This window comes from Odontomachus brunneus, unplaced genomic scaffold (assembly GCF_010583005.1).
Source record: "Odontomachus brunneus isolate Ranch 3 - 2012 unplaced genomic scaffold, Obru_v1 Obru_scaffold_006, whole genome shotgun sequence".
NCBI classification, from domain to species: Eukaryota; Metazoa; Arthropoda; class Insecta; order Hymenoptera; family Formicidae; genus Odontomachus; species Odontomachus brunneus.
In genome coordinates, this window is record NW_022639456.1 from 3,475,465 (window position 1) to 3,486,291 (window position 10,827).

General features: G+C 28.5%; 2 protein-coding genes across 3 annotated transcripts; one reads left to right on the forward strand and one right to left on the reverse strand.

The window, feature by feature from the left end:
* Window positions 1-1,733: 1,733 nt before the first annotated feature.
* On the forward strand, window positions 1,734-6,268 carry LOC116853144 (ras-related GTP-binding protein C). Its single transcript, XM_032834045.1, has 7 exons — window positions 1,734-2,085; window positions 2,390-2,538; window positions 2,629-3,035; window positions 3,175-3,311; window positions 3,415-3,557; window positions 3,671-3,819; window positions 3,922-6,268. Exons 1-7 carry the CDS (start codon window positions 2,083-2,085, stop codon window positions 4,119-4,121), a joined length of 1,188 nt encoding a protein of 395 aa, XP_032689936.1. The 5' UTR covers window positions 1,734-2,082; the 3' UTR covers window positions 4,122-6,268.
* LOC116853132 (gamma-tubulin complex component 5) lies at window positions 3,943-10,379 on the reverse strand. 2 transcript variants are annotated; one of them, XM_032834034.1, is made up of 15 exons: window positions 10,193-10,377; window positions 9,782-9,887; window positions 9,264-9,695; window positions 8,925-9,190; window positions 8,685-8,853; window positions 8,411-8,621; window positions 8,031-8,331; window positions 7,737-7,933; window positions 7,352-7,661; window positions 7,045-7,261; window positions 6,672-6,963; window positions 6,399-6,599; window positions 6,186-6,268; window positions 5,953-6,106; window positions 3,943-5,618 (listed from the first exon to the last, which is right to left on the reverse strand). In XM_032834034.1, the coding sequence occupies exons 2-15, from the start codon at window positions 9,851-9,853 to the stop codon at window positions 5,572-5,574; spliced, it is 2,952 nt and encodes a 983-aa protein (XP_032689925.1). In that variant the 5' UTR covers window positions 9,854-9,887; window positions 10,193-10,377; the 3' UTR covers window positions 3,943-5,571. The 2 variants fall into 2 exon arrangements, with proteins under 2 accessions (XP_032689925.1, XP_032689918.1); XM_032834027.1 differs by having other exon boundaries at window positions 3,943-6,106; window positions 10,193-10,379.
* Between the last annotated feature and the right edge of the window lie 448 nt (window positions 10,380-10,827).

A 10,827-nucleotide genomic window follows, 5' to 3' on the forward strand; every position in this document is an offset into this window, starting at 1 on the left:
AAAAAATAAATTCTTTTATTGTATATCAGAAGCGTTACGAAATTTTTTTGAAGAAATAACGGAGGATTCACGCTGCGTCCAATGTCCGATATATGACGTCGATATCCAATAAAAAAATAGTTTTCCAATGGAGAATTGAATTTTCTATTAGAAAGCTATTTTCCTATTGGATATCGGACGTCGTATGTCGGACATCGATGCTATTTCCTTCATTATGCAGGATTCATACCGCGTCCGATATCCAATAGGTGAACAGCTTTCTAATATAGAATTCAATTCTCCATTGGAAAGCTATTCTTTTATTGGATATCGGACGTCGTACATCGGACATCGGCTGCGGTGTGAATTCTACATAAGCTAACGGCACACGATGCATGTTTCGTGCTAGTTTGTTTGCTAGATGGAAATACTCTGTTCTGATTGGTGCATTTCTGAAGATGGATGGAAATATATCAAGTAAAATTATAATGAGTATTTCCATCCAGCAAGCAAACTAGGGCCCCTATTCTTGAAATAGTTGCGTACACGTAAGTTTTACTGCGTAGCTTTAATCATACTATAAAATAGCTGCGCAATGAAAATTACATGTATATACGCAAAAAATTTCAAGAATAGGGACCAGGGTGGCGATCATGAATCTTTCACGTGAACTTCATTTTCATTTTTCACTTTTCACTGTAAGTTATTTCACATGAAAAGTAAACAATGAAAATGTGGAAAGCAATATTTATGTAATATAGATTATTAAAATTAAAATGTAATTACAGTATATACAATGTAATATATAACACATTAATAAGCATTATACAACTTAAATTTATAGTTATAATATAATATAATAATACAATATGAGTAAATTTAATAAATGGGACGAACATTAACATTAACATTAGTGAAAGATGAATTCTCAAAACGTGAAATATTTCACGTGAACTTTCAGTTTGCTCGCATATGTTCTTCTTTATATGTAAATTGTGTAAGTTTCCATGAAAATTTTTAAGCATCAAGCGATGTGGTTTAAATGTGAAAAATAATGTAATACTACACTCGCATATTATGGCTGCGTTCCGAAATTCACTGCCAGTACTGAAATTTTATAATATACGTAACATGAACTATAAATTTTCAGTACTGGCAGTGCATTTCGGAACGCAGCCTATGTACAAAGTGAGTAGAATTTCTTATAGTGACTTTAATTTTTATGGTTATACGACAATTGGTATTTGACATAAGAATCCTACGTCCATTAAAAATGAAACGAAAGCCAATTGAAGCGTGATGACGTATAGATAGTGAAAGCATACCAACGAAGTTGTAAAGTTAAGATACGTATGCATCAGAAAGTTAAAGTGTAATATATTATAAATTGTATGCAGTAAGTAAAATGTAAATTTATTTTACGTATTTATTGCATGTATTTTATATATTATTTTATATGAAATATATATTTTCTGCACATTTATAATTTTAATATGAATAGAATATTTTATCTTTTAATAATTTATTCTAAAGTAATCCCAGATAAGCAGATTTCTAAGGGTCGTTCTAAAGACATCACTATGTCTTAAAAACATGCTGAAAAATTCTAAAGATGTCCATTGCAAATTGGTGTTGTCTTGAGTATATTGTAATATTTGTTTTACTTACAAATTCACGTTAAATCTTTCATTTTTCACGAGTTTAGTGAAGGTTTTCATCTTTCACGAGTTCACACTAGCGGAAAAAATTCATGATCGCTACCCAGCACGAAAATGAACATCATGTGCCGCTGGTTTTACATCTTTATTCCTAGGGAAAAGTTAAATGATTGCCAACCTGTTCGAAAATCTCTATAGTTCTGTTACATATACTATAGATCTTAGGACCAATCAACACTCCAAGCGATATACTATCTATATATCAAACATCACACCCCTAAACTATAAACAAAGATATATATCTAATTTTGTAGTTCATGTAATTTTTCGGCATGTTTAATCTCGATTAAATAAATATATTGTGGAGTTGCGACATTTCTGAGATTTATAGTTTGCTAAGAGAAAAATTGGAATCACATACTACGTTTGCTTCAACACCACAAACATGGTAAGTGGATTTACTACATTTTTTATTACAGCCTTTGTTACGAGAAACGACGATACAGCTGATTAGTATTGTCTAAAAAGATATAAAAATATTATCGTTTCTGTTTGTAGGCATTTCTATGCTTAAATAACTTAGAAAGACATGTTCTAAGAATGAACAGTTATACTTGTTAATATTTAAGATTAACAACAATAGAGAATATATTCCTAATTTATATGTTGAAAATTCTCCAATTATATTTTTTAGTTTTATGAAAATATCATATTTGTATATAGATTTTTAAAATGATGCAATATTGTTATAGGATGACGATGATCAGTATCAAAGTGGTTATGATGTTGGTTCTTTTCCTAAAGATTTTGGATATGCACCATTTGATGGGGAAACTGAAGGATCTATGGATCCATTAGCAGGAGAACAAAAACCTAGAATACTCTTGATGGGTCTTAGACGGTAAGATTATTTACTATGCAGTAAGTTTGTATTGTATTAACTCATTAAATTGATATTTATCTACTCAATAACTTTATTTTTGTTTTGTAGTAGTGGCAAGTCATCGATACAAAAGGTGGTGTTCCACAAAATGTCACCAAATGAGACACTATTTTTAGAAAGTACAAATAAAATAATTAAAGATGATATAAGCAATTCAAGCTTTGTACAATTTCAAATATGGGACTTTCCTGGACAAATTGATTTTTTTGACCCTACTTTTGATAGTGATATGATATTTGGTGGTTGTGGAGCGTTGGTATTTGTGATAGATGCTCAGGATGATTATATGGAGGCACTTAATAAGCTTCACTTGACAGTTACAAAAGCTTATAAAGTTAATCAAGCAATCAAATTTGAAGTTTTTATACATAAAGTAGATGGATTATCAGATGATTGTAAGATGGAAACACAAAGAGATATACATACAAGAGCAAATGACGATTTAGCAGATGCTGGTAAATAAAATTAGAGGATATAAGAATACATGAAGATACCAATATATAAGAGAATATAAAAGAATTAAAGAATATTAAAAATAAAATTATTAAAGAAATCAATATTATTCCTATATTAATCAAATATAATTCTTTTTAGGATGTGATCAAATACATTTGAGTTTTCACTTGACTTCGATATATGATCACAGTATATTTGAAGCATTCAGTAAAGTTGTCCAAAAATTAATACCACAACTGCCTACTTTAGAAAATTTACTCAATATACTCATATCGGTAAAACAAAATGGAGAACTTCATTCTTCTTTAAATACAATAGTATTACATAAACTTTCCATAATGTTAAATATATATTTATAATAGCATTACATTTATACAGAACTCTGGAATTGAAAAGGCTTTCCTGTTTGATGTTGTCTCAAAAATTTATATTGCAACAGATAGCTCACCTGTTGATATGCAAAGTTATGAGTTATGTTGTGACATGATTGATGTTGTTATTGATGTTTCCTGTATATATGGGTAAATAGTTATACTTTAATTATACGCAATTGTATATGTATTTTATTAATTGTGTATTTATATTTTTCCCTTCATGTTTGTATTTTTATTTATTTATTTATTTTTTTGTTTAGATTAAGAGAAGATTTGGAAGCAGCTGCATTTGACAACCAAAGTTCCAGTTTAATTAAGCTAAATAATGGTACAATTTTGTACTTGCGTGAAGTGAACAAATTTTTGGCATTGGTCTGCATCTTACGTGAAGATAATTTTGATAGGCAAGGTGAGTAAATCTATACAATATAAGGAGCATGTAAATTACACATTATGCTAAATATTTATATATAAATATTAAAGAAATGTTAACTTTTTTTTTAATTTGCAGGTGTAATTGATTATAACTTCCTTTGTTTTCGTAAGGCGATACAACAAGTTTTTGAATTACGGAACAAGGCGTTAGCTGCAACAAATGCAACCAATCATTCATCTTCTCCTGTTAGTACTAATGAAACATCAAATGCTCCTACCGGAGCACAAAGTGGAGCCATTGGTCAAAATGGTGCTGTTGTGATTGCACAGAGTTAATTCTTATGTGCAATGTATTAAAAATTTCTCACATAAATGTATATAATGTATTAATTTTATTACTACTTATGTAGAGGTCATATCTCTTCATTTTCTGCAGATGTTTCATAAACTCTTATATTTTACTCTCTCTCTTTCATAATAGCCTTTTTTTATAAAATATTATTAAATGCGTATTTTTCATATAAAAGATAATTTATATTAAGTAATCATATTACTAATATATGATTTTAAATATATTTGTATAAGATAAAATACACACACACACACACTAATCCTAAGTTACCAATGGCAACACTTTCATAATTTGTTAACTAGGAGAAATTTAAATGCATATATATTATTAGTTGTTACTTTTTGTAATGCGATGTCGTGTATATGAATGGAAAATAATATATAGTATATATACATATATGTGTATATATATATACACATACATGTGTGTGTGTGTGTGTGTGTATGTATATATATATACATGTATAAATATTTAAATCCGCATTTCTGTTTAAAATCTTCGTTTCTACAATGTCACGAATCGACGGCGATATCTTTTATCTCATCATGAAAGTTATATGACGAATTCAGAATAGTAGATTGTTCCTTATATTGATACCAACGTATATAGGAAAAAGTTTGTTCATATTTATTTAAAGAGACTTCAACAGATAATAACGATTCTGAACTGAAATTTCAAAAAACAGGTAATTTCGTATATTTTAACTTACAATATACATACGTAATGTGTAATATACATAAGCCATCTTGTTTTTACCTGATTTGCCAATTTTTCCCATGAATTAATTTTGGTATTGGAAGAGGAATGCCTGATGGTGGTAAACTTTGATGTGCAATTTCCGTTAATAAAGTTCGACTAAGGTCAGTAATAAGTTTAATAAATTTGTCATTGTCTTTGAGTGATTTACTACTAGTACAGACTGTGGAAGTTGGGATCAATTTATCTGGAAGGGATTAAATTATAAGGAATAGGAGACAAAATGTTGAAATATGGAATAAGAAATATCAATTAAAGTTATTACTGTGGAGTTAATCAAGTACAATTACTCAATTTTTATTTTTTAAAGTAAATTAACATATCTCTCTTTCTCTCACATTTATGTATATAAAATCAATAATTTTAATATCAAATATATAATCTTCCCTACAATTATACCAATATATTACAAGTATCTATGTAATATATTTAAATCTAAAATAATTAGTATAAAAAAATAAAGAATATTAATAAAATAACAGTACATTGATCTAGGAACAATAGCATAGCCAAATACTATATGAAAAGTTCACAATTGTAGTATAAAGCGGTAATTGAAGTGAAAAAAACAAATGAAGTGAAATTTGTCGATGTTAATCCCACAATGGAGAAATCAGAAATCACACTGGTAATGTTGTTAAATTGTGGAACGAGTTGGCATTCTCTATTAATATAAAACTAAGCACATGGTATACTGCAGTTAAAGGCTGAACTTAAGCCAGTCACTGTAAATAAAGCAAGGGAGAAACGTTATATATATATTGGAAGCTATAATATTGTTAATCATCATGCAGCAATGATTCATTCTTCGACATTCATTAATATGATATATTAATATCAAGTATATTATTATCATAATTTGATATGTACATATAAGTTAACTGTTAATATATCTTGGTTATTGTTGTTGAAATAATAATCAAATTTCGTATTTCTCATTTCTGATAACTGACTTTACAATTGTTTGCAAGAATACTAATTATTGATCGATTGAATTGCAGAACTGCGGATAATTATCTTGAAATACATTAAGTATTGCCAGTAAATTCTGAAACTTACAATAATCCGCGTCCTTATGCTGCACTGCATTGTGCAAAGCTAAAGCGAGATACGTGTGGTATTTTATGTAACTATGTTCCATCACATTCAATTCTTCGGCTAATAATATTTTACGTGACCATTTATCTCGTATACGGGCGCACATTTCAATCATCTGAAATGTGAGAGCTAACGTGAATATGTCTATGTAAATTAATATCGCCGTTACACAATTATTTTATACATATACGTACATGATTTATAGTTGTCATTAAATCTTCAAACTCTTCAGTCAATAAACAATGCTCATGAACTTTGTTCAAGTATTCATTATGCACTGCAAACTCATATTTATTAAAACTTATCCGACTTATCATTGCTTTATCACAGAAATTTTATATTTCACAGTCATACACAAAAACAAATTAAAATTTTCTCTGTTAATATCTAATATATAATCATATTACCTGATATAATCATATCAAGATTATCTGCCTCAGTTAGAACTTTCTCCAATATGAAACCTAGACTTTGTAATACTTGACCAGATATATATGTGTGAATAGATCCTATTGCGTGCAGCAACCAAAATTTTAGGCTTTCAAGACGTCTTACGTGAAACTGTTCCAATCTGTCCCGTATACATGGGGACTTAGAACCTTCTAGATCTAAAAGAAATAATTGATATAACACAGACGTTGCTCCAAAATATTGTATCCAAAGCCAAATTTATCACTTACCACAAAATCTTAAATTATTTAACGTCCATAAAGCCCATTTTAATTTTAATTGAAATCTAAATATTTCATTGTATTTTTCCAAGACTTTCTCAGTCAGCATTATACTTATAGGCCACTCTACTGTGTAATTCAGTTTTATATTATTTACAGCTTGTAATATTTGTCGAGTATTAATGTTGCTGTGAACTATAATGGACCATCGTAAACTTGTGTCTGGCCAATATTGAGAAAACACTTCTTCAAGGACACATGATAGAAAATATGAATTAGCCCACATTTGATTGTTTTCGATCTAAAATAAATAATTAGAATATTGAATTGAAAGAATATTATATATTACTACGTAAGTAAACAATATTTCTATTTGTTTCACCTCGTAAAATAAAATTTGACAAAATTTATTCATCACATGTCCAGCTTCCATCATATAAACAAATCTCAATAATTTCAAATGTGTTTGCAGTTTGTATTCCTCGACCATAATATCTTTTACTAATTTGCTAGCGCTGTTATATCGGAAGATCAATATTTCAGATAATGTATTCTCCAAGATACTTTGCAATGGTAAAATATATTTTATCTTTTGCAACCTAGAAAAATATATATTACCTGTTATTTTAGATATTTATAAATTATCTCAATATGTATTTATATTTATTATATATTTTATATATATATACTTTTTATATAAATTATGCATTTGATCCTCTTGAATTTGAGAGTTACGAGTATTAAATATATGAGCATCCACTGTATCATTTTTACAGAATTCAGGTGGCATATAATCTTCCATAGCTTTCATGAAAAATGGATTGTGCAAATCTGACAATTGTTGTATTATATTTTTTTCAACATCATTGTCATATTCTTGTAATGATATTTCAACTATCTTTAGCGCAGCTGTATCTGTTTCTTCAATTGATGGGCTATATTTCGAGATCTCTGATAATAATTTATTTTGAAGTTCAGTATTTAATGAGATTCTCATGTCTGTAACAAGTTATAAGTTGATATATTTTGTACATATAATCATAAAGATATATATATATTTTTATAATTACATACCATTATTTTCACTATCTATCCTCCATATATCGGTAATTCGATTGAAAGAAACAAGTAATTCAATACTATGACCCATATGTTGTACCTTCTGCAGTAAAAATTGCATAATTGGATCTGTCGAGCAAACATTATCGTACAATCGTACCGTAAATTTTTCAGTCTGTTCATTATTTTCCATCAATGCATCTTCCGCAATTCTGTGACGTAAAAATATATTTCTATATAAATATCATATAAAAATATATAGCAAATGATTCCATTTTTAATTGTGTTGTATGTTGCTTTCCTGTTTACCTCATAATTATAAATTCATCTCTCCAGTCTTCTAAACGTCCTTCACTTAACCATGTATCAATTATGTTAAGATAAACTGTAAGACTACGTAGATACAAATTTGTACAGATATTCATTCTTTCTATGCTATGAGAATTCTGCATTTCATAATATAAAGACGACAAAAGTCGAGATGCACATTTCCAGTTAGGACTAACTCTCCAATCAGTTATAACTTTTTGATGTATATCATAAAGTATTTTTACAGTGTTTAAATATTTCTTTAAACTAGCTGATATAGACAAAAACGTGTTGCAATTCTCTGGAAATATGAAATACTTTATAATAATTTATAGCAATAGCAATACTTGTGTGAATAAGTCATAAGTTTATAGATATACCTTGCTTCATAACATCTTTCTCTACATTGATAACTTTATTATTAAATTCATACATGTGATATTTAAGTGCTGCATTATATGCTTCATAAGTCAAAGGAGGACTTTGACATTCTGAGTCTTGATCCATTTGTAAGTCAGTACCAAATTTTTTAATATCATATATCATCGAAAAGTATTCACAGAATGGTAAAAGAATACTTTTGAAAGCAGTCTAGAAATGACATCCAAATAATAGAATAAAATATTGATGTGATATTATTATGTGTGCACTTACTGTTGTCAAACTTGGAATAGATATATTGGAACGTATTGAAAATCTTGACTTATTTTCTTGCTGAAACACTACCATGGGTGTTTGTACATAAAACATCCATAATAGCTCTCTGCATACTTGATATTCACTGAGAGTAATTATTTTGTATAAAGCTGATGAGCTTTCTTGCCTATAAATGTCATATATTAACAATATCAGATAATTATTTCATATCTTATATTGAAAAGAACATATACTCACCAAATATCACATATATTTGCATTGCAAGATCGTTTGGTAACAGGATACTTTTGACATTGTAAATTATTCCAGTAGTCTGTTTGAATATTTGATAAGAGCCACTTCCTGGATTCAAGATTTTGCGCTAATGATAGGGAATATTTATCTGTTACGTTATCTAAATTGTTTGGTGATTGTTTTGCAATATCTAATTGCATATTAGAAATTTGTGTTGACAAAGAAATATCATTTTCTGTTTTATCCTCATCTGTTATTTCAGACCATTCCTATGTGAATATAAAATATGAAGTTAAAAATAATTTTAATAAAAATTTTGATATATTCTTTGTAAATACTTACACTTTCACTGTCATCACTTTCATAATCACAAAAGAAATTTTCTTGGCCTTCTTTTAAATACTGTGCCCAGTCTATTTCTTCTATAACACTATCTTCATTTCCAGCAGCTACATTAAAACTGTACTCTCCATGTGTAAGTTTTAAGCATTCTAAGTTGGATTTGTGAGTTTCAGTAGATAAATCCAATAAGAATGTTAACAGACACCACTGCAGATCATATTGTGGATGTTGATCAAAATCAAAACTTGATAAAAATGTATCAACTAATTCTCGAAATTTTTTAGCAACTTCATATTTTCCATGAATTGAAAATTTGGTGACCAATGCATTTATAGCTTCTTTAGTTGCATGACTATTAACAGAAAGGTAACGATGGTGTTTGATAGTTGATAAGCAAAATCGTTCACATTTTCGAAATCCTTCTTCATCTTCCTAAACATAAAAATTTATATTTTATAGAATACTATATAATTTGCATACACATATAAGGATATCAATATAACTAGGTACAATCATACCTTATATGATGTAAATATTTTTATAAGCTGCTTTAGATCATTATGAATATCATTTAACACTCGAGTACTCATTTTTATTTTATTTTAAAGTTGTGAAGCAAGTATCCTGGAAATATATTAATACATATTGAAAGACAAGCACTTATTAGTTTAGCAATTTCTTTTTAATATATATTTATATCTTTCCCATTTAAACTCCTACTAACGAGAAATATTGTTCTTGTTTTATGCAATGAAAAGTATGTAAAGAAATATACAGAAATACCCAAGCATACAAGATTCTTCCTTCAAAAATTTAAATCATGCGTGATAAAGGAACGCATGATATTGTTATTATCAGCTTTGATATGTTAGAAATATGATGACATTAGAAACATGTCTAAGTTAAAAAAATATATTTATTGTAAGTACCTAATTCTCATACTGTTAATAAAGTTGTGTATACTGTTCATTGAGTTATCTTCATGTAAAAAACAACTACACATTATATTTTTGAATCGTTTCAAGACCATCGCCATAGAAAAAATTAATAGCATATATTTATGACTGAAACATAATAGTCAATACACAGATGTCTATACTGAACTAGATTGCTAACAAGGTCTTCGAACGTGTGTCACGTAAGGTTTCCGGTTGCATGCGAGAAAATGGCGGCGTCCTGTGTGTGTGACGTGTCACTTGGTGAGTACTTACACATACAATTGAGTCAGCGTGGCCATTAAATCAAAAAAGTTAACATCTTATTGCATCAAAAAATGTCGTAACAAAAAATAAATGGTATTGGACGTTATTTGCTCTACTCATTTTCAACAAAAGAATTTTATGACTAAACGTAGTGAAAATATGTGGCGGTAGCGGTTATTTTCTCGCATATACCGGAAACTCTATCGGACACAAGCCGTTATATGCTTTTAGATAGCCTGTTAGCAATCTAGGTTGCATTCCAAAACATTCTTTTTGAGGAAAATTTTACTCAATATCTATATTTCACGTTACATATACTATAGAATATCGAGTAAAATTTCCTCAAAAAGGACGTTTTGGAA

Excerpts from the sequence above, each read along its gene's own strand:
- LOC116853144 (XM_032834045.1), top strand. Across the intron at positions 2,539-2,628 it reads CTCTTGATGGGTCTTAGACG|TAGTGGCAAGTCATCGATAC; the intron begins GTAAGATTATTT and ends TTTGTTTTGTAG. Across the intron at positions 3,036-3,174 it reads TGACGATTTAGCAGATGCTG|GATGTGATCAAATACATTTG; the intron begins GTAAATAAAATT and ends AATTCTTTTTAG.
- LOC116853132 (XM_032834027.1), bottom strand. The coding sequence starts at position 9,853 with ATGAGTACTCGAGTGTTAAATGATATTCATAATGATCTAAAGCAGCTT. Across the intron at positions 9,191-9,263 it reads AAAGTGATGACAGTGAAAGT|GAATGGTCTGAAATAACAGA; the intron begins GTAAGTATTTAC and ends ATATTCACATAG. Across the intron at positions 6,269-6,398 it reads TCTTGATATGATTATATCAG|TGCATAATGAATACTTGAAC; the intron begins GTAATATGATTA and ends ATGAGTTTGCAG.